We start from the raw sequence: 23,146 nt of genomic DNA on the forward strand, positions 1-23,146 counted from the left end.
CCGATATTCTCATTTATTGGATATGCCCTTCGCACCGGTCGGGGAAAAGAACGGCTACGCGGAAAAGTACGATGGCGGGCCGATCTCTTTAAAGTTCACTGGATCATTGTTCCTATCTGTGACTTTAACGATCGGAGAGAACAGGCACAGTCTGAACGAAACTTAACATCCACCTTTAACGAACGATTTAATCGAGTTCATAGTCTGGATAAGGAGGAGCATGATTTATTCATTGTTATCGACGTTTATCTTTCACATTAAATAAAAAGAAAGAGAGGAATGCAAGATGAAAAAGGATCGACGCCATGATCGACCGTTTCAAACACGTCCAATGTTCAATCATGATAAATGATGCGACGTATCGATCAAAGAACCTGGAGACTCTCTCTGCGGTAAGTGAAAGAGGAATGTTACGGATCGCGCTTTGTTTCCGCTATTCTTTTGGAACGCGAACGATTTACGGACCTCGTTAAGTGTTTCTTTTCGTCGTCGTCGTCGTCGTGCTCGTCCTCGTAGCTGCAAAGGAAAAGGAGTAAACGTCGAAAGATACGGACGAAGAGAAACACAATGCTCGTTGCCATGTTTGCGGTGAACGGTAACGGTGATCATCTGACAGCCGTAAAGTTTTCAGTTCGTCTCTAGGCACCCGATTATGGCATTTAATGCGGCACAATGTCGATAGAATGGTAAATTATTTCTTACTGCGTGTCTAACGGGAATACCTAGGCTAGGTCGGTTGATAATTTTCACAGGTCGAGTCTGAACGGCGCCTTGCTTCTCCGACTCCTCGAAACTTCATAAAATGCAAATGTATTCCGGAGCGAGGCAAATATTTCCTCGTTAGCTTCGAGCTTCTTCGTTGTTCAGCAATTTGTGCTTGTTATGCGAAAAGCGTATCCGCGCGGTTCGAGTAACTTTTCAAAGGGTGCAACTCGTGGCTCGTTAACAGAGTTACTTTTGTTGTCTCGTTCCGCGTTCCAGGAACGACATTTTTCATCGGGCAAAAGAATTTACGCGTTCGAAGCGTATACGAGGTCGAACGGATTGCGAAGGAAAGGCAACGATGAGGCAACGTTTGCAAAATTCTCGGCACTTTTTCGAGCAGCCTGAAATAATCGAGTGAAAACCCGTATATGTTTCAATTAAAATGCGGGCAGGATCGAACGATTTCCCTTTGCTTGTTAGGAAACGAATCTGAAATGTAACTCGTGACCCGACAAAAATTGCCGCTTTTTCCACGCGTTTCTCGTTAACTTTCCTGTTTGAGCGATGTACTCCGCGGTTGATCCGTTCTTACGAATAGAATCAGTCACGTTGTAACGCGAACATTGATTCTTCCGTGTCGGTATCCATTCGCTTTTTTTTTCGACTTATGAAACAGAAGATTCGCTTTCACGTGATGGAAAGTAACGCGTTACGACGTACCGTGATCGTATCTGTTCGTTAATTTTTATTTTTATTTCGCGGCGAATAATTAAACGCAAGAATCCTCGGGTGCGGTGTCAGAATGGCGATTACGCGACGAGACTCGCCTGGTTCCCTGTGAAAGTAGAACCTCGTGCATTCTGTTTTGACTACCACGGAAGATAGATGACCGGTAAGAGAGATATCCTTGTCAAAAGCCATAAATCTCGGATGGCCGAACTGGACACCCACGTATTTATTTTTATTATATCAGGAACGGTCATACGTATCGAGCATAAATACAGATAAAATCGACCTCGGTCTCGCCTGATCGATGGGACCAGGGGGCCAATAAATCCTTCAACACGATTCTTCTTGGCTTTGAGTTTTTCCCTTTTTGCAGCAGTAGCTATCGGAATACGGATCGACAGACGCACGGTCGTTGACATACGCTGGTCTACTATAAAAGTATCCGCAGAGAAACACGCGAGCGAGCAAGAAACGCGCGTGCACTTGGAAGAGTGTGTCAGCGGGTCAGTGACACCCATTAGCGGCAACAAAGTTCGATGTTTAGCCAGTGGTTATCGACCTTGCACCGTTCACCTAATTGGAGTAGAACGTAGCCGTGACTTCCATTATCTTTATCAAATCAATCCAAGCTGTCGATTAACTTTGATTTTGTTCCACGAACAACTTTCTCCGGCATCGATCAGTCGATGATCTTTTAATCGATGATCGTGACGACTCGTAGAAGCCTTCGATTTATTAGAATACAATCTCGACCGTAATTTGTATTACCGTCAAGCACACGGTCACTTTCGTTTAAATACGGCCTACCTACGCTTTCTTAAAGCATATGCCGAGCGATAATCCGAGACGACAGAGTACAGGTGGAACATACACATTCGACTTTCCAACTTAAGGATGATAATATCGTTTATCATTGGACGAGCATTAAACGTATCCATTGGAAATCGAATAATTTTCTATCGATGTTTCTCGTTCGAACAGCTCCGATAAATTAGACGAACAAACAAAAAATTCCTGTCTTGCAATTGATTTCGTTGGATTTTAAGCGCTGGAGAGATACGTGGCACGATCGATGCGAAGCCCAGTCGCGTTAATTGCAGTCATTTTGCTCGCAGTCAACCATCGAGTTTACGGCGCTTTCTAAATCGACGCGAACTATTGGAAACGTCGCGTCCCATCACAGATTGGCAAATTACTGGACGAACGAAGGTGAAATAAACGTAGTTGGACCGTTTTCCGGCTATCAGAGTGATTTCATTGAATTGTCCGTGACGGACACAAAGATTCGTGCACAGAGTTTCACCGACAGGTCACAAAATTACAGCCGATTTATTCCGCGGACTAGCTCGCAAGGTTTTCCGCAAAACCGCAAATCCACTGCCCGCCATAACGCTTTCTATCGTTATCCGTGTTTGTTTCTCGTTTTGCTATCAGACGATTGTTTCTATCGGTATTTTCACCGAACCACGACGAGTTTTTTTTCCTGGTGAAAGTCTAAACTTATCGGGTTTTGCCCGATTTTAACGAACATCGAAAACATCGTTTTAATTCGTTGTTATAACCGAGTCGTGGTATATCTGTATTTGTATCGGCGAATTCCGGTCTAACCGGGGTTTTTTTATTTTGTTGGATATATTATTCGTGCTGCTTCGATGCGCACGATGCATTCGCTGCGGCCAGAGAAGTGGCCACCAGAAATTAATTGTTTGGAACTACAGTTATGCATGGAATCTGTGTCACGATGGACTATAATTTTCAACGCTCTAATATGATCCTAGAGCGACATTTGTAGGTAAGATCCATAGATGATGGATCTTCGTTCATAAAAAAGGTGACACGTTGAGTCAATATCGGTGTCTTATTTAACGCTAGGGTTGTTTCATCTCCCTGAAATAATATCATTTTTCAGATCTTTTATCTTTTTTGCGATTACTAAACATATACAAAAATTAATATTCCCTATCATACGACTTCAATCGGAACTATGTTTATGTAAAATATGTTTAGATAACACAATACAGGTTAGTAGTTCTAGCGTTAAATCAACGTCATGGATATGGAGATAGAAAATATTTGCTAACGGATTGAATAACCGACTGGGAGTAATCCTGCACGGGATGTTATAGAACTAAACGGGAACTAGAGTCTCCTTTTACGTCTAATGGCGAGAAGGGACCTTAATTTAAGCACCGCCGACTCCGTTTTCTCCGGTTTGTCTTATAAGGAAAGGAAAGTTTCAGGCGTCAATTCGTTAATCCAAGCTCTTCGGGCTAGAATGTGTACACGTAAGCCTTTTCAACCAATATGCACATAGCCCGGTCTGGTTATGTAACGCTACACGTCACGTGCAATGATTCCTGTCTGTTATAATCGTCGGGTGTAATATGCAACGCGGGATCGCGAGAATTCAGCGTCGCCTAAGCCTCCTGGCCCGTTCTCAAGATCAGCAACCTCGTTTCGTGACATAACGTCTCGCCTTGGTAAGGTAGAGTGGTTCGTGTTCGAGTTGTAATTCATTAAACGACGGATCGTTTGTTCCGATTAATCGATCGCGTGGTTCTCCTTTAACGTTCTGCTTTGACGCTCGATTAGAACGGGTATCGTTGAAACGTATTAGACGCTGCAGACACGGCTGGCTTTCAATGGTAGTACACGATGTCATTGACACGTAAAAATCGCGGGACTGAAGCAAGCTTTCTCGTATAAAGGAGAACACGGCTGTTTACACTTGTGGATCATAAACAATTAGCATCGGGAAAGGTGTGAGCCAACCTTTACCGGAGTTGATTGCTACGAAAACGTCTGCAATCTACTTTGGCAGATACGACGGACCGTGTGACTGTCGACCTCCTTTTCCCGTTCGTTCTGTTTAATTACCAAAGGTCTTTAACTAATTGCAATAATATTGCCCCATTTTTCCTCAAACGAAAACAAAGAGATCCATGAGAGAGTTTTCAGAAAGAGACTGGCAACTTGGCCTACGGCCTACCGGCTTTCTACATATTTGGAACGATTTTACTCATCCTCGATGATGAGGTAACGTGAAAGCGTCTCATCGAGCCTTATCATCCTCGAGATTAACTCACCGATGAAATAACAGCCGATCTGTCTCGTTTATATGAGGTAACGACAATTCTATTCTGCTAATATTGCCTTGTGCTAACCTGCCGAGAGAGCTAACATTTTTAAATGACCTTTCCCATGACACAAGTGCGCGCGCTCGCGTTGTTGCTTCAACCTACGGGTAAATATCGAAGTATCTGTTAGCACGTAATGCACGTACGTTCGCACACGTTTGCGAAGTATCCTCTCGTTTGTACGAGTTAGAATAATCTTTCTGCCCCTTTGTCTCTCTCTCTCTCTCTCTCTACGGCGCCACAAGTTGAAATCTTAACTCCGTGAATCCTTCGCTCGACCCAATATTTGAGGAATGGCTACCCGCTTAAACCCGCTTCCAAACATCCTGTGTCAATACGACATTCGAAATTTGAACGCTAAGAAACAGCAGAAGTTTCAATACTACAAGACGAGTCCTGTTTCTCTGTAAATATAGAAAGTAAAGTTAACGATCAGGTAGTTGAACTCGAGGATTTGAATCGTACTGTCTTCCGTCTCAAGGCGATTATTCCGTCAATTGACCCGTGCGGGTCGCGAATGAAGCTGTTTTCTCTAAACACGACTTAAGGAAAATAGCGAAATTGCTTGCGGTACGTTTTAAGGAAGGCAGAATAAAAAATAGCCGATAAAGACGAAAGCTATCGAAAGTTATCGATAGCTTCATTGTACGCTAGGATGGCGCGCTTTTCAATCTCGCCGGTGAAGAGTGAAACGTAGAAATACCGTGGCATTCGCTTGGGAATTTCTGATACAGACGTATGTATAATATACGAGGCGGAGGGAGAAAAAGACGCGTATAGAAAGGACGATAGAAAAGGAGGGGCTGACCGCGTATTTGCTTCACTTCCACGAGAGGTTAGCCACCACGTAACCGGCATCGCAATTCCTAATTATGCAACCTTCTTCTTCTTCTTCTTTCATCCAGTCATATCTCCCGCCAATATATTCTCTCGGCTAACTCGGTAAAGCAACGTGAGTTTTCTCACGCACCTGAGTTTCCGAATGCCGAGCTCGGTGCCACGGCATTTCCAACGTTTTGCGCGCTATTTAACGCCCGGTGTTACTACAACTACAATCTAGTCACGAAGGACATACTGCCTTTTCTTCTTATTTAGTTCATTTCCGATTGCGTGGCGCTTCTTTATCCCCTTTGTATTTTCGCGGGAAAGTGGACCAACATGAGAATGTCTTGAATTCTCATTACAAGAATGTTTCCTTACTTTTTACTCTTTGTGTTTTCGTTTGAACTTTTTTCTACTCTCATTAACTACTCGTCTTAAGATCATTAGAAATATTATACATATACAATTGAACGAAGAATTGTTTCTCCTACTAAGTACTGTAACTTACAGTGATAGATAGACATCCTCAGTTTAATAATAAAACACAGAAGAAATGAGGATCAAACATGTCGTGTACGCGTATTTCAAAATTTGTATCATTCTTCCCGCGCACGCGCGATGATGCAACTCGTATCGTAGGACATATTCAAACGCAATAGTCAATTGACTTTCGCGGTCCTCCGATTCGATGGTTGCGGGAACAATTTCCAAACATTCGATTACGTGAGAATCCCAGCTTGTGTGGCAACGAAGCGATAACGATCACGAACCTGTCTCGAGTTTCCATGTCCCGATTGACATTGAAACGCGTACAAGGACGACGCGATCTTTGAAATTTCCTTGCACACGCGTTCGTGTTTCTTCGATCGTGTTACGCGGTGTTTCGTTACGTTCGCCGCGTACAGGTTATGTGTGCTTGTGACCGTATCGCTGACACGAACCGGGCAAATCGTGCACATTTCGTTGAAATGCAGTGCATGAAAAAAGATGTGATTCAAGTAACAACAGACGTGCTAAAGTGGCACGAAATGTTCCACGGTTAGGTGATAAAGTTTCGAAACGTGACAGATTACTATTTACGATATCAGCCAGAAGATCGGTGTAAAAGTAGCATTAAAAGGTGAGTTGGATATCAAATATATCATACTGTACTGTCTTGATAACTAACGACTGGCTACACATATAACAAATTAGAGAGGATTTACACTAAAAATTTGACGTCAATATGGAATTGTATAGAAGGATGGACTTACATAATGCTAGCTAATGTTCAATTCGAGATATCGAGATTTCAAAGTCGCTAGGTTATATATATTATATAATATATTGTAGAAACAGTTGAATGTAGGGATTCAGAATAAGCAAAATGAAAGAAATACAATGACTAGAAACAGTATTTGTAAATACTATATCTATATATTATTTTCCAATGAAGCGTTTTTTTATCAGGTTCTATATTTCATTTTAATAGCATCAAATGCTTTTTGTAATCATATGAAAGTACTATTATTATAAACTTAATGTAGTTGAACCTAATTAATTAGCATGTAAACGCTATAATGCAATGGTGTATAGATGCTTTCTGCACTGTACATATACATATAACGGAATTCCATCTACCCAATTTTCTTTATTGAAATGAAAGTTTAGCTAGTGCTCGATTAAATGACTCGTTATTGAAGATGAATCAATTTATCTGAACATTTCTATTATATAAGCGAAAAATCATAGATAGTGCGGAGGGTGAGTGAACTCAAATTACATGAACTTTGTGTCTGTCAATGAATATACATACATACGTTCTATTACTTTACTACTACTACAACACCGTTTCGCCCTAGGCATTTCAAGGAAACGATGGGGATAGCGGTGGCCAGGTAACAAGGCAGAACGTATATTCCTATAATACTTATGATTCAAAGAACATGTTATATAGCAAAAATTGCGTATATTATCCTGGGAAAGTCACGCGTAAACTTTTCACGCGAATGGATGTTACGTTACACGTGGCTCCGGACACTTGTTTTGCAACGTGAAAATATTCGCAATATTTATCGCTTAGCTTAATGGTCCTCTATCGAGCGTTCTATTCACGCAAAACAAATTGCACAAATTCTCTCTCGCAACGAACGATGATTTATAGATTCTTTATTAGACGTTTCTCAAACAGTTTCAGTACGAAGACTTCTTTTTTATATCGTTTGACGTTTACGCACGAGAAACTCCATTTAAACGCATACACAGGTTAAAAAGCAAAGAGAACAGCGTTCGTTCGTTGTAGTTTTTTGTCGTGCCACTTCCCTCGCCTAAGTGGTTCAGCCTTGAGTAGGTAAGCCGGGTAATTGTAAACAAATGGGGTGATCGACCTCGATGTCTGAGCCTTGAGAGTCGCTCTCGGAATTCTTGATATTGGGAAGCATTGAACTGTGCGATTCAGACGACGCGACACGTGCTAGACACGACGTGTAATCGTCTGGCGGACGACTGATCCACGATTAATCACATTCAACGTTTATCGTGCATGTTTCGTGCTCCTATTACCGTTTCGTTCGTGTTAACGTTAAAAGGCTGACACAATGCTCGGTTTCGTAAGTCGCGACACGGCTGCCGGAAAAATTTCGCTGCAGGAAAGTGTAGGTTACGGGATTGACAACGAGAAAATCCCAGAATTGTGTTGACACGTGTGTTTTGCTGCGAAAACAGACCACGAGTGTTGTCGAATATCTAATTACGAATAGGAAATATCAATTTCAAACGTATGCTTGTAGTTCAATCTCCCTTCAAGTATAAAGAATTAAAATATTATTTCTTTTACATAATAATTAATCTTCGTAATCAATCATTTAGTTGCTACAGAAATGATCTGCAAATTATATTTTTGCGATCTTTAGATGATTTCTTTTAAATCGAACGATTAATTAGTCAACGGGTCAATGATGTGTTTTATTTGATTTCATATGTATATAGAAAAATATTAAAAATCTATGGAATTATATAGAAATTCTAAAAGACGAAGTTAGCAATTAACAGGAGAAAGCCACTTGCAAAATCCACTCTAGCGATTTCTCTACGTAAAAACGCGTTATCAACAGATGTGGATCTATTTCCGCGAACTATGCAGATAGTAAGCTCCTCTAGAAAAATTGATGATTTCCCTCTATTTCATCTACAATCGTATAACGTAAACGAATCATAAATCTGATTTCATCGTCGATGTAACAAATTCTTTGGTTACAGAAAGGACGCTTCTATAATAAGGAATCTGTATAAATCAAGCTCGTATAATTTCCAAAGGAAAAACGTCCGATCATAAAATCAATCGAATGCGAGCCTAACATTCAACCTTACAGTGGTTAGACAGGAAATTCGTCCTTGGAACAGTATTCACTTATGATAAGCCGGGATCAACTTATTCGAAGGAATCTGTATAAAATCACAGGATTCTACGAATCCAACTTCGCTTGAGATATCGATGGTCGTAATCCGACTTAGGCTTCGTGTAGACATAACGTCACGTCCTGGTTGCGATCTCGTAGTGGTGATGCTGTACAATTTGACACTTCCATATTTTCCACACTAAGGCTACATCACTTGCATTGAATTTAAGATCCCTGTGATTTGGAAAGATTTATATTTCTATTAATAACGCGATGAACACTGTCATAGAATTCTGTTATTGACAGCGTAAAACTGTCGAATTACGCAGCGCAATACCGCTGCGAAATTGCAACGATATTGCGCTGTTTGCCTGCGTCAGACTTTTAGAGTCAGCCTCTTTCTTCGACGTTTCCTTGAAACGCATCTACTGTTAAGCACTTTCGAGAATCGCCGTTGGAAAATTGGCTCGGTTTTTCCACGGATCCGGTCACCGTGGCGCCGGTAAATAAAAGTGAAATTGTACCGTTGGTTCGCGTGGCCTTTGTAATTTGCGACTGTAAACTATAACTTTCACTAGGACTTTCGTCGGTTCTGTCGAAAGAGCGGCGTCCCTCGTCCACGTTGAAATATACGCGAGCCATTATTGTCATCCGTACGCGGGCAAAAGCGAGAGCCGTGTCGTAATTGCTCACGATAAAATTTACGTTGCTGTGCCTTTCGAGTATTTACGCGTTTACCTTATGCCTTTAGCAAGAAAAACGTCTGAACACGGTTAGGTTTAGAATTCTGTAGTAATCCGGCGAAGTTAATGAACGATCGGCTTAACCGTTATGTTATCGCCGTGGTTAATTAAAAAAAACGCGGAAATTGAAACACACGAGAGGTTTGCCATCGGAGTCATCATAAATTTTAACACTGATCTTATTCAGATAGACTTTTCGCCTCAGAGATTTCAGATTCAGTCGAAAATCATTAATTAGTACGCTGCGTTGGCGTGGACCGTTAAGAGAAAACGAAATCGTTGACGATTTATAATTTTGATAAAATCTAATGATATACAACTTGAAACGAGTTACACGTTGTAATTTTTATTTTTCATAGCTTCGAGTTCCTGCTGATTTCATGCGAAATGCATCAATCAATTATCAGGAAAAGGAACAGAAACAACACGATGCAATAAAAGTTGGTAAAGACTGTTATTGCACGAGTTATAGAAAAATAAGTAATTAAAAATTATTAAAATTTGAATAATTGGCAGAATTATCTATAACATTAATACAAGATTTCGATAATTTTTTAATGATTATTCAAGTTTATCTGTTTGTTGATAAGTATCCTAATATTTATGAACGAGGATATATATGTACGAGCCCCTCGCCCCCCAAAAGATCTTAACACAATTACTTTGCTATCTTCAAAGCGTAATATATTTATTATCGACTTCATTTAAAAAATCACGTAATCTAAAATTCTCAATGTACATCAATCAACAAATATCAAAATTCCAGTAAAGCTAAAGCTCCAAAGATATTTGGTCGGGAGTATGTAGATTTAACCTAACGATTTTTCTCTGGTTGCAAATAAAGAAATAACCGAGCAGTGTAATCCGTTGTTCGTCGAAGAGCACTCGATGAAAATTTTGCTCGTATCTGGATATACGGATAGACCTCGTCCAGCATCCGAGGTTCCGAATGTCGAAAGGAATGCCCGATCGGACAGGTCGATGTCTTGGGACGCGCATACCGGTACCAACGGTCGCGTATCCATGGTACAGCCGCATCAAGAGCACAACCCGAGATAATCGCGCGGCGAGTTCTTAAAGGACGACGTATCTCTATACTAAGCCAATTTAAATACCTTTCCGCGGTATAGTGGCTTCTTTTCCTAGGCCTGGTTGGAAGCTCGCCTCGGCACTGTATAATTATACGTGGGTTAATAATGACTTACGAACTGCAACCAGGCCTTCTTGTTCGTTTGTTTAGTGCCACCGATACGTGGTTGCACCGAGGCCAGCCACGATGTTGCATTAAATTGCATCGCGCTAATCTACCGATCGTTCTGTCTCTTTCTCTTTCTGGTTCCCTATGCACGCCGCAATACCAGCAGAAAGATATTTTTTAAGCTACCACAAGGTAGGGGGAGGAAATTTTCTCCCGCGTCACGAATGTTGCTCGATTGTTGATTCTACTGGTTGAACGTTTTCGTTTTCGTTGGTAAGGAAAAGGAATTCCATCGTGGCTGAATCATCGAGCTACTACGAGTCGCTAGATTCTGTAGCTTTAGCCCGTTCTATGGCTTTCATACGTGCTTTACCGCTATGATGTTGATTTATCCAGCGAATTATTAGACACGCATTAACCATGTACTTTTCCCAGCTGCCTATCCATTATACATCATAGAGATATATTTACATTTAATTAGCGCGATATGTAAATATGTGGTTATCGTGGATAACCAGTTGCTCGTGAAATTCTGTTAGATTCGCGCAAACGAGCATTAACATGACCGTTAGTAACAAATATCACGGATGAATGGCAAATCGAGCTTTTAAACGATGATTACGTACGTGAGATAAGTGTACTCGAGTAGCTATCTAGCAATTTGAAGCTTGTAATATCGAGCATTAATACCGAGAATCATTACAGCGAAGGGAGTTATTAAAGAGAGCTGGCGCTCATTCTTTTTCTGTCGATCCGTACAACTTCGTGGCTCAACATCGTTGCATCTGATGTGCCGGGACTATCACACGCTCAAGTTTTTCTCCGAAAACGATGCAAGTAGGACGTTATTCTTCCTTTATTCTTTTCTCTGGCCTGAATTTGCTCGGCGATGTTCGGTGCGTTAAATACAGCGGATCTGTCTATCTTTTTCCTCTCCTTTTCGTAGAAGGAATATATATACCTGAGAATGTACGGGTATCTCGTAGAAATCACGATACTCTCTTCACCTGCTCGCGTTGAATCGCGCCTCGTATTCCTTTTACACGTTTCACATCTCGTCTACCATCACTGGTACAATTAGAGTAACAAGTAAGAAAGTTGATATTGCAAATAAACGAGTCAAAAATATTGGAAAATAAAGATTTTTACAATTGAAGGTCGGAAGATTATTTTATTACCAATATTTTACCAAATAATGAATACTCTGCTAAGTTTAAATTGTGCTGTTAGTTGAAAGAAGCGATATGTATTTTATGTAATTGAAATGTGAATTCCAGGGGATTTTATTTTCTTGTTTAATTAAATTTCGTTCCAAGTTCTTCGAATGATCTAATATAAACGAACATCTGAGAATATAAATGAGCGTAAGTTCTGTAAAATATACGTATCTAGAGTGTACAGTGTGCCACTATTCGTGGTATTATTCGAAGCGTACACACGTGGCTTGAATGGAAATTACTTCGCGAACACTGTAACAGGAAATGTATCGGGACAAAGGATAACATTGTGTTTAACTATTGATGCTTTCAAGATCGAATTTTTTTGAAGTAAGATTAATTTCTTATTAATAATAGGAGCACGTTTCTTCTTACATTTTATCGAGTGAGCAATCCTAATAAAAGATAAAGCTCCGAACTTATAAGTTACAATTATAAAACTCAATTTACAATTTTAACGTAGTAATGCTCTAATTAGAACTACTTCGAAAAATATTGAATATGTAACTCTATAGTCGCGTATTTCTCGTAAACAGCATAACGAAACCAATGTAAAAGTTTCAACTAAATCAAACACACGAGGAGGGAACCTTACACTCTCCTTTTCAGTTGAATGTTACTGAAACACTTACACAATTCCCCCTTAGCGATATGTTTTATGTAATTGAACTACTGAACGCTTGCAAAACTTTAATCGCAAGTATCTTAAAAACGGAGGCTCATACTGAAAAACCCTATTAGGATTTTGCAACGTTCAACACGCGCTATAATTTGCACCTAGTCATTCTAACAACGATTTTCGTAGCCGTTCTCCGTATTAGCTACACCTGTTATTTGAAACGAAAATTATAAGAATATCTATAACGTTCGGAACACTTTGAAATAATTCCCATAATAATTAAAAAATTTTTCGATCGAGAGAACATGAGAAATATAAGACGATCTTAAATTTTCAAAAACGTTCGATGAATACAAAAAGTTGGTAGGATCGTTGGAGCAAAGAGAAACATGGAGTCCCGAGTGTAACGCGCCTCTCTCATTATCGTCTTCCCCAATGCATGACGCTATGGTTGATGCACTGTTATTGCCGTGTATCGTATACACGGCCCTGGCATAATGACTGTAACCCGCCGCATAATCCTGTACTCCTCCCTTTGTCGTCGTACGCCTCGAAACACACCGAGGCACTTGAATCGATGAATGTTAATCCGTGTCAAAGAGCACTTACCGCGGAAGCGTTCGGGTATTTCGCGGCTTGATATCGCGAACACATCGTCATCCGTAGACGTTTCCGTAGCCGTGGATGCTGCTGCGAATAATTGCATCGAGGATCGGTTTAATCGCGGAAAGCACGGTTTGTTTATCGATAGGGGTAAGAATGAACAATGTAAATAGGATTTGGGACGCGTATGGAAGATAGCTTCTTTTCCTCTGATCTAATGAGTGAGAAGTGCAAGCAACCTCAAAATAGGACTTGTCTCTGTATAATTCATTGCAACATTTCATTTGTAATTTCTCTTATCACTTTATGTTATTGAATACTAACTGTAAGTACGCATCTCTTTAGGAGGCAGCAACGAACCTTTTTCCTCGCTACACATTTTCGTCATTTATGCGTACGTTGCAGCCATAGACGAATGTACTGGTATAAGATGAAAGCGTCTTCCTCGTCGTTCGACATTTTAATAATGAGACAAAATATATCTTACTGTACGCTTCGTAGACTGAACACCGGTGTAAACGTTTACACCTGTCTTCACACCTAATAAACCACGCTTGTGCTTTTACGAAGGGACGCTTCGTGGACAGCGAGTCTTAAGGATGTTAGAATAATTTTTTGCTTTATTGGAAAACAGCATAAAAATTCTCATAAGTATAACTTTCTTACGTACATCTTCAGAGTCCTACTATCAGTTAAGGTTAAGGTTAAAAACATAAAATAAAAGTGAAAAGAAGAAAGATGTTCGAAAGTTGGAAAAGTTAGTAGAAACTAGTAGAATATCTATGTGTGCACGGAAAAAAGGAAATCAGTCTCCTAACAGGATGAAGAAATAAATTTCTATAAAGCATCGATAAATGCCAATCTCGCGATAAGCAAGAAACGAATATTCTTCGTAACAACGATAATCCGCCGTTCGATCGACATGCGCACGCTCATAAAATTTTATCGCGTTGTTATATCCTCCCGTGTCTATAGATGTTCCACGTTGTTCATTATACAGCATGTTCTCATAATCGATACGCTTCTTATCAATGTACTTTAAATTAATAAGACCAAACACAACCGCGTTTATAGGAACAACCGTCTATATATCCACTCTGTGGGAAGGAATAACGATTTTCTGCTGTGTCTGCTGAAACCTCTCGCAGTTCGGGCTCGTGATTGATCAATTCCTTAAAAACGAACACCATGACTTCTATAGATCATAGGATACACAGAGGCCGAGGAACTAGAAGTGGTGGTAAAAACGCTTGTGTAAAAGGAGGGTAAGTGGGCTTTATACTCGCGAATGACTTCCTCTCGATCGATCTTCCGGGTTCGTACGGTAAATGCTCGTAACCGATATCGTTTCCCCGAGCTCCGACTCTCTATTGTGCGCTGAATGCTCTCTCGTATGAGAGCATACAGAGAACGACAGAGAGGGAACGAAGGATAGGGACCACGTGCTCTCCAAGTATCCAAGTTAGCGCGGTTACACGGTTTACATAAATCGTGGAATTTCTTCGTAGAGAAATTGCTACTATTTTGTCGACCCCTGGTACGTTCGTAAGCATACAAATCATGGACCAAGTAGATTTCAGATATTATTTTAAAATATTTCCGCCAATATTGCGGAACAGCCGTAAAACAAGATAAATCCTCTGCCTCTGAACGTTTTTGTAGCGCAGTGGATCTTCCGGGTCTGTCGAGCTCGACCATGGAGAGTTTTATGTTTTGCGATCGAGCGAATGTTAACCGTATTATGCAGACTTTTTCTCCCGATGGAAAGCAACGAAAGCATTCGCGATAGAAAATGAAGAACACGTGAGAAGAACGTGACGAGTTCATTTTTGCTAATCTCCTGGTTTCCTTGCCACTTGGTATCTGAGATAAATAGAAAAAGAAACTGTTAGATTCCAGAGATAAATCTTGTAGTACGTTCGGTGGGATGCAAAGATGCATATTTAATCCGACAACGAAATAAAAATACAGTTTTGATAAGATCGATAGATCACTAAAATTATAAGATTATAAGATCGATTAATGAATTTTTAAATTCCTTATAACGTTCTTTTTTTACCTGAAAATACTTAAATCTTTAAATACTTAAACTCTAACTATCTTCGTTTCCGACATTCCCGTAAGTCTTGGTGAGTTTACGACCAGTGTCTCGAGAGAACATCATTTTCCCTATAAAATGACGCATGACGATATTTCTTCGATGTAACCGCGCGTGTTAACCGGAGATTAAGCAATCAAATTGATAGTTTTGAATCTCGGAGTCATTTGCAATGAAATTGGAAACCTAGTCTATAGTTGGTATAAACATCGGTATATCAAGCAGCACGCAATTAATTACTGTCACGCGTTTTATGAGAAACAGAATCGACGTTACATGCATCACTTCCGTCCAGTCGATCTTCCGGGTTCCACGTAAGTAACGAGCAGCCCGATTCACCGGTATTCCGTAACGACCGACTAGTAAAACGAGTTTCGATTCGGTACGACGTTAAACCGAGTGATCACTCAGCGATCTCTCTCCTGGATAAATGCGTAAACATTATTGAAAAAGATGGAAGTATCTTTTCATTCATATTTACCGCGTACTCATTTATGAAACGGATCGATCCTTTCTACGCTAATCGTGAAAATACCTAAAACGAACGAAAAGCTGGGATAACGCGGACAATCTTGTCCACGTTATTGTTTAAAAGCCGAATTCGTAATCTTCTCTTTCTATTTGCGAATATTCCAATATAACAATACGCCATTTTATTCTTCAATGCCCTATATATGATACAAATCGTGTGGTACTGGAAGCATACACATATTCGTTTCTAAGAAGAAAAATTGTTTAATATACTACGCGATATACTATACACATTGACATAAAAATATACTATAAATGTTATAAATTGATATCAATCGTAAAAGTCGATAACAATTTCATTAAAATCACTTGCACGTTTGTAAAATTAATCAGAATAAAATATCTGCTTCTATTTTTGTAGGTCTGACAGTACTAGTGTTAAATCATTCGAAAGATTCAATTACCCACGCGCTATAGAACTGCATTTATTTAAGTTTTATTTAATACCCAATCGATTTACCCAACCGTAAATTCCTATTATTCGAACGAGAAATCCTAACTAATTTGAAAAGTCAATGAGCTCCAATTACGTGAACCACTTATGACTCAACCAGTTCAAATAAATGTGGTTCTACTAGAAAATCTTAAGGCAAGATTTTTCCATGAAACCGCGTTACGCGACACGGTTCAAGTTCGTGTGGGCCACTTCCGATCGATCGGTCTTCCGGGTTCCATGTAAGTAATAAATGCTCGACTTGCCGGTAACCGATATCGCCCAACGAGTAAAACTCGTTTCGGTACGGCATAAGAGGGGCAGGCAAACAGGGCAGAGGCACTCTCTCATGGATGGCCGTGTAACCCTATAGGAAACCTTTAGCGAGTTTCACTTTGCACGGCTCGCCGTTACCGGACTCGTCCGTGGCTCCTTGTCACCGTGGTACGTAGGGGAACGTAACGCGGGTTGCAACGAGTTTGAGCTGCTTGGTCGGCCAACGCTTCGCCTTTTGCTATCCGTACGCAGCTATCGAGCACGTCGCCGAGCGAGAGCGCGAGCTAGAGTCGCATGGCCGCGTGTGAATGCACTTCTAACAACGCGAGCAACGCACCGGTCTAATACGAGCACGACTATGGCCTTATTCTTTCGTCAAGAGTGTCACGCTTATCTTGGAAAAATAGAGAGGACGACCGGTTACCGAGTTGTATTCTTGTTCCCCTTTTTTTCCATCGGTTGCTCCAGTTACACAATGTTTTCTTCTCTTCTTTGAATGAATACTACTTAGAATCTTTGACTTTGTTATGCTCTCTTTTTCTTTACTTCGAACGCTTCTCATCCGAAGTGTGGTAATAACCCTTGGTATTTTATACGAGTAAAATTTTAACGTCTTTCTAATGAGTTTTTAACAGCTTCGCGATTATAGGCAATAGGATAGAGTGCTACGAAAGTTTTGTACCGCATTTAGTTGCGTGCAGTTCACGCGCGATTCGTTGCTACGAATCCTCCGTGTAACTACGGAACGGTACGAGCATTCACTTCGAAGTCTATTGTAATCAAAAAATAACTGTTTCCACGGATGCCTAACAGCAATCGTACGCTTTCCTCGGTGTACAAGTAATACGTGGCACGCCGTCTCGTTCGCGGTAGCTGTCTACGACCATAGAATTCGTAGCGACACACGATCGCCAGCCGGAGATATCCGTGGTAGGCGCGAACGAAAGTCGATAAATTCTTCGTAATCCCGTTTTCTATATGTGCTTCGCGCCACTCATATCGAGCATCTACTTTTTCCACTGAAATACCAACGCTCGCTCCGACTCGTATCGAGCTCCTCGATCACGCCTAAAGCAGAGTGCCTCTGTTACGTGTCGTCGTCGCAAAAACCAAGCAGGATAAGGAAGAAGAAAAAGGCCGGGTACAAGAAGATACAAAACAACGAATACGCACGTACGCTACATGTGTGTTTGGTATAAAAGAAAAACATTCTTGGTCGGTAGAAATATCATTGCTCACGCGTATCGTGAATTATCATCGTAACGTGATCGACGTGATCTAGGAAGATGGTGATTTTTTATTGTTTTTAAATCGCGAATCAGTATCATTGTATCAGGATCGATACGAGCAAGTACTGCTTGCCGTAGCTTCTGGTTGATGTATCGATTCCACGTTTCGCTTTTACGTGTGGCGGGGACACGAAACAAGACGGAACAGCGTAGATCCCTTTTCAACGTGGGGATGCACTTTGGATAAGCCGTGGAGGGATCGAAGACAGGAGGGTAACGCGGCTGGAATTAATGCGGAATGACTAAGCGACTGCTTAGAGGCCGGAACCGAGAAACGAGCGTTTCATACGCGTATGCTCTATTGATAAAATGTTCTTCCTCGTTGGTACTGGTATATCGTCATAGTACGTATCCTCTGCATTTTCGATGTCTCTTACGCTCGTTATGTAATCCCGCGCTCTTTCACGTTGCCTTCCTCGTGTTTCGGCGTCTTGCCATAGGGCAACCAAGGTATGCAGTCGCGGTGTAAGGCTTGAGAGGGCGTGTTCCCTTACTGCTCGGAAGTTTAATCCATAGATCGTGTGTTACCACTGTAGCCTCGCTATTCCGTGTTACGTATTACGTTGGATCGTTACGTTGCTTTGCTACGGGCGTTCTTCTATGGATTTGTTGTTTATTATACGGGAAAGATGATATCTTTGAGGTGAATATTCATTTCCGAGCTTGGAATCGTCTGCTTCCGCCCGTGATGCCTGTGGTATCGCGTGTTTACGTAGAACACAGGATTTTTTAATTTTAAAAGTCATTTCGAGTTAAAAAGAATTTACAGTACAATTGAGTTACAACAACGTTCTTACGAATAAGATTCAGATAAGATTTTTGAGTTTTCTTGACAATTAAAGTTTAATAAAGACGAATCGATTGAAATTAGATCGGCTGTGTAACCCTTACCGACTTAAGTATGATATTATAATTAATTTCTAACAAAACTAACACGTAAGAAGATTCCTCAGGTAAAGTTATTATTATATCGAAGAAATTGGTAATTGGTAAGAATTGATAAGAATTGCACGAGTTCGCTTATCTCGGTTAACAAATTAAAAGATATATCGAATGAAACAAAATTTCCGATATAATTCCAACTGCATTACGATAATCCAGTAATACCAGTGCATAATATTGATATCACAAATGTTCGCTCCAAAGTAAACTAACATTCCAAAGTAAAATGCTCGCTAAACAACGAACTAAAATACGATCTCGTTGTTGGTAAAGGTGTCGATATGCAGTGCAGGTAACCGATAAACTCGAAATACGCGTTTCGTTGCTATTTGTGATCAGTTTTTGTGGCCTTCGGTAAATCGGGTGCGTCATTCTGATATTCAAATGAACCTGGGACACCAGTGGTGAAGATAGCTAACGACGAGCACGCGAAAGCGAAGGACAAAGACAGAGAAAAAGGGAGAGGGAGCGAGAAGAGGAGAACAGAGGGGGGTTAGGAAGAGAGAGAAAGAAGAGGAATAGAGAATGACCGCACTTAGGTCCTTTCGTTACGGAGCAGAGGAATAAGCCTCGGTCAATGGCTGCGGTATCCGCAGGTTCAAGGAAAGCGGGCTGGTCCGATTCGACATCATGTCGTTCATGGGGAAACCGAACAGGTGACGCGCTCATGAAAATACAGGTTAATAGAATACCAACAGCCACGCTTGCAAACGTTCTAAAATGGATATTGTAAAACATCGATGTATATAGAATATCGAGAGGGAAAAATATTATAAAGTAGCGAAATGGAAGAATTTGAGGATATTGCTATTATTAGAGACGAAAAATTGTCGTGTGATAGCATCTGTAATAAATCAATTCGAAAAACGTTGAAGAATCGTACGTGAACGTTGAAATAGAAATCATATATAGGAAACAAAGAATCATATTAAAAGGTAACTATAATACAATAATTGTTTCGGTGTTATTCACATCATTATGGCAACAAATCTCACGGTTGCGAGTGCTTTTATAAAACCACTAATAAGCGAACCTAACCGAGGTTTGTAGAAGCTTATCGATCACATACGCGAAACAAACTAGCAATTTTCTCGTCGCGTAGAAATTGAAAGATTCGATTACGAGTGAAGTGGCGGGCACAACGCCCTATGCAAACAGCGATCGCTCGATGAAAATGCCATCACGTTTCTTCTTTTTTTCTTTCCTCGCCTTTATGCTACACCCTCGAACGTAGATTATACGCGTATCTCGCAAACGTGGATCCCGAGATCTCAGATTCTTCCATGGTACAACCGTGGAACAAGCTCGATTCCACGTCGAAAGAGTTTACGAATACTGTGAAATCGATTCGCGGAGGCACAGGAAGTGGGCGCGTTTCTTCGATTCGCCGTAACGTTCCGTGAACAAACATCGAACAAAAACGGGGTAAAATCATAAGCTTCGAGAACGAGTGGATCGGACGAGATGCCGGCTCTCGGATCGCGCCGACTTTCTTGCCTCCGTACCTCGAGGACACTTTGACGAAGTCCGCGTGTATCGCCGCCAGTCCCCCCGCTGCATAGCAACAAACCGATCGATCGAACCGCGAACATTTTCATGGAAAAATTTCTCGGTCCGTGTACGTCGGCTAGTGGGGCGATTGGCGGTGTCGACGAAAGCGAGAACGAGAGCCACACGAGAGGCTTCGAGCCTCCTCATGGGACGCGACTAGCTATCGATCTAAATGTTTCCCATACCGGTGCATGAAGGCGGCAGTCGACATGTTACTATCCATGGGGTGGTTCCATAAATCGCAGCCCTTCTACGGCAACACGGCTTTTTAACACACGCCCGTTTTCCCGCCGTGGCAACCGTTTGATAGCGTGATTTCCGTGGAGAAAAGACACGTTGCAGGACGATCCCCGGGACGATTATCGCGCTCTTAACGAATACTCCGTACGTACTCCCGAACTCGTTTCCCCGGGGGAATTACCGGCGGATGAAATCGGTCGTGGATGGCAACAACCGTTTGCCAACACCTGCACGACTTGGCAGGTTGAAACCGTCGGCTGAACTGAAGTCAGAATGCGCATTCGTCGGTTTCCATGGTAGTGGCCGACAATGCTGGTGGTGGTGGTTGGCGACGGTGCAGGAGGCGTCGGCGGCGGTGATGGTGGTGGTGGTGGTGGTGGTGGTGGCGGTGATGCAGTGGAGGAGCCCGGTAGCACCAACGATGGTGGGGATTGACAGAACAAACCGTCTGGCCGGCTCTGGCTGGTCTGGCGCGTTCACAACCAGGTGCTGCCATAGAACCTAAGGTTCTGTTCACATGATGGTCTCTGGTCCAATTGTTTTCGCCCATCGAACACGCGGGACACACCTGACTCTGCTGCGGTTACGTTCCGTACGCAGTCTCGTTCGAACGTTACTTCTTCAAATTATATATATAGGTCGCACCTTGTATCGGCATATTTCGAATATTCGAATTCAAATTTCCAACCTTATACATTCGAATGTGTAATCCTAAATTTCAAATTGAAAACGTTCATAGAAAAGGTTCTAGGATCGTTATAAATATCGAATATGATTTAGTTAGTCTTCGAATCGTTGGTTCAATCTCTTTAACGTCTAGATCGTTCGCCGTGATGCAATAATAGAGAATCTTGGTCGTTCACGGCGAAGAAGTTACGGGGGCAAGTCGTTTTATCGAAGCGAACGATTATTCACGGTGTTCCCTTTTTCGAAGACTCAACACATGCGTTGAACTTTAATAACTTTCTTGTGGGCGCTTGCCGTGGTTACAGCATCGGGATAGCGAAACCACGCAAATATGTTTTCCAACCGGCCATCCTTCCTATCTATTGCCTATCATGTAATCACTTATAAAGCAATCCGCCCTTTTCCTTTGCCTTTTTATCTGACGAACAAGCCTCGCCTCGTGCATGAGCGAGCGATTCGCCAGCCGTGTACACGCGGTCGTCGAATCGATAAATGGATCTCGCCAGGTATTTACATGGATCTTTATTCGTCGTGTTTATCCAAGATACAATAAATCACGCGGTAGCTGGACTCTTCGTTCCACCCCTCTCAAATTAAAAAAAAAGACTATTTTTTCCTCGTCGGAACAGCGTAAATCCTCTGGCAGAGCGTACAGTTCAGATAGAAATAATAGCGTTCCATAACCGTGGAAAGCTTTATGCGTTGAAGCAGACAACGTTTCTCCGGATCGTTTCGTAGACAACGATGAGAAACTGTAAGCTTAAATGCAGCTTCTTAAAGCATCGGTTCTCCTTTACATCACCTTTTTTTTTACTCGTCTTCGTCATTATCTTTCTGAATCAAACATCGGCACGGCTCCAGTCCAACCGATCTTTGCACGAAAATACCAGGTAGGCTACACACGTCTCTTGATCTCAAACACAAGAAGCTCGCTCTCGCTCCAAAAATTCCACACGGAAATCTCGACGAAATTAAAACACATCCTATCGCGTTTCCCTACCATCGAAAATCTGTTCCACTTGCTCCGTATAACCACCCTAGATCTAGTGCATGTAATGTACTACACAGTCTAGTATACATGTATACGTTCTAGTTTCATTCATCAAGCGACCCTTTCAGCGTCCTTTTTATTTCCCCTATCGCATAGCGAAGAAGTCGAAAAGAATAGGTCACGAACACATGGATACAGAATCTTTTCTTGGATTCTTTTCGTTATTACTACCCTTCCCTTTCCTATTTACATAATTCCACTCTTCTCCCCTTGGTTTCTTTCGCTTCTTTCGTTACTCCCTGTGCGACCCCAGCCCAAGAGGTGCCTAGGTGGAAGCATCAGGACTCGCGTGCGCCGCCTCGTTCCGGTGCTCCACTTTCCGACCCGCGAGATTTCTACCTTCGAAACAAGAATGCATCGCCATTGGATCGGGTATGGCGTGGCGCGCTGCGCGGATGCACACACCGAGCGCAGTTTCGACCGAGTAAATTAGCGCCGTTGTATTTTTTGCGATGAGTAACGGTGAAACACAAATATTTGCCAAGAGTGCGCGCAAAAACATCCCCCGTGGCTCGGTTGATTAATTGACACGCCAAATAAAGCGTGTCCGAGACCGTACACGCTCACGCTGAATTAAGCATGATCATCGCTAACGTAATTTAAGTTCCTCCGTTTAATTCGACCCGCTCGAACGATTCTCTTATCTGGCTCTTTATAACCAAACGCTTTACCTTCCTTCTACTTGCTTTACGCGCAATCTAATTGAAAATTTTCGATTTTTCGTTTTAACGGTGATTTACAGCGGATCTGTGCTCTGACGAAAATATCATTTACGATAATATTTACAAGAAATAAAAATTCGAAAAATCAGTGAGAGCCTTATTAAAGCCTCTGACATCTTTATTTCGTTCGAAACCTTGTGATATAAAAAATCTTTATTAGTTTACGTTATAATGAA

The 23,146-nt window shown here is 41.5% G+C and overlaps 1 protein-coding gene across 2 annotated transcripts in view; it reads right to left on the reverse strand.

Moving 5' to 3' along the window:
- The window catches only part of LOC139989446 (uncharacterized), a 37,431-nt gene extending 16,649 nt beyond the window's left edge, over positions 1-20,782 (reverse strand). The window contains exon 1 of one of the 2 annotated variants that reach the window (XM_072007885.1): positions 20,456-20,782. In XM_072007885.1, the coding sequence (XP_071863986.1) occupies positions 20,456-20,493 (38 nt within the window). In that variant the 5' untranslated portion in view covers positions 20,494-20,782. Of the gene's footprint in view, positions 1-13,637; positions 13,659-20,455 lie in introns of those variants that run through there. The other variant, XM_072007886.1, reaches the window with a different exon arrangement.
- Positions 20,783-23,146: the final 2,364 nt, after the last annotated feature.

The sequence above is a fragment of the Bombus fervidus genome, chromosome 7 (genome assembly GCF_041682495.2).
Source record: "Bombus fervidus isolate BK054 chromosome 7, iyBomFerv1, whole genome shotgun sequence".
In the NCBI taxonomy this organism is placed as follows: Eukaryota; Metazoa; Arthropoda; class Insecta; order Hymenoptera; family Apidae; genus Bombus; species Bombus fervidus.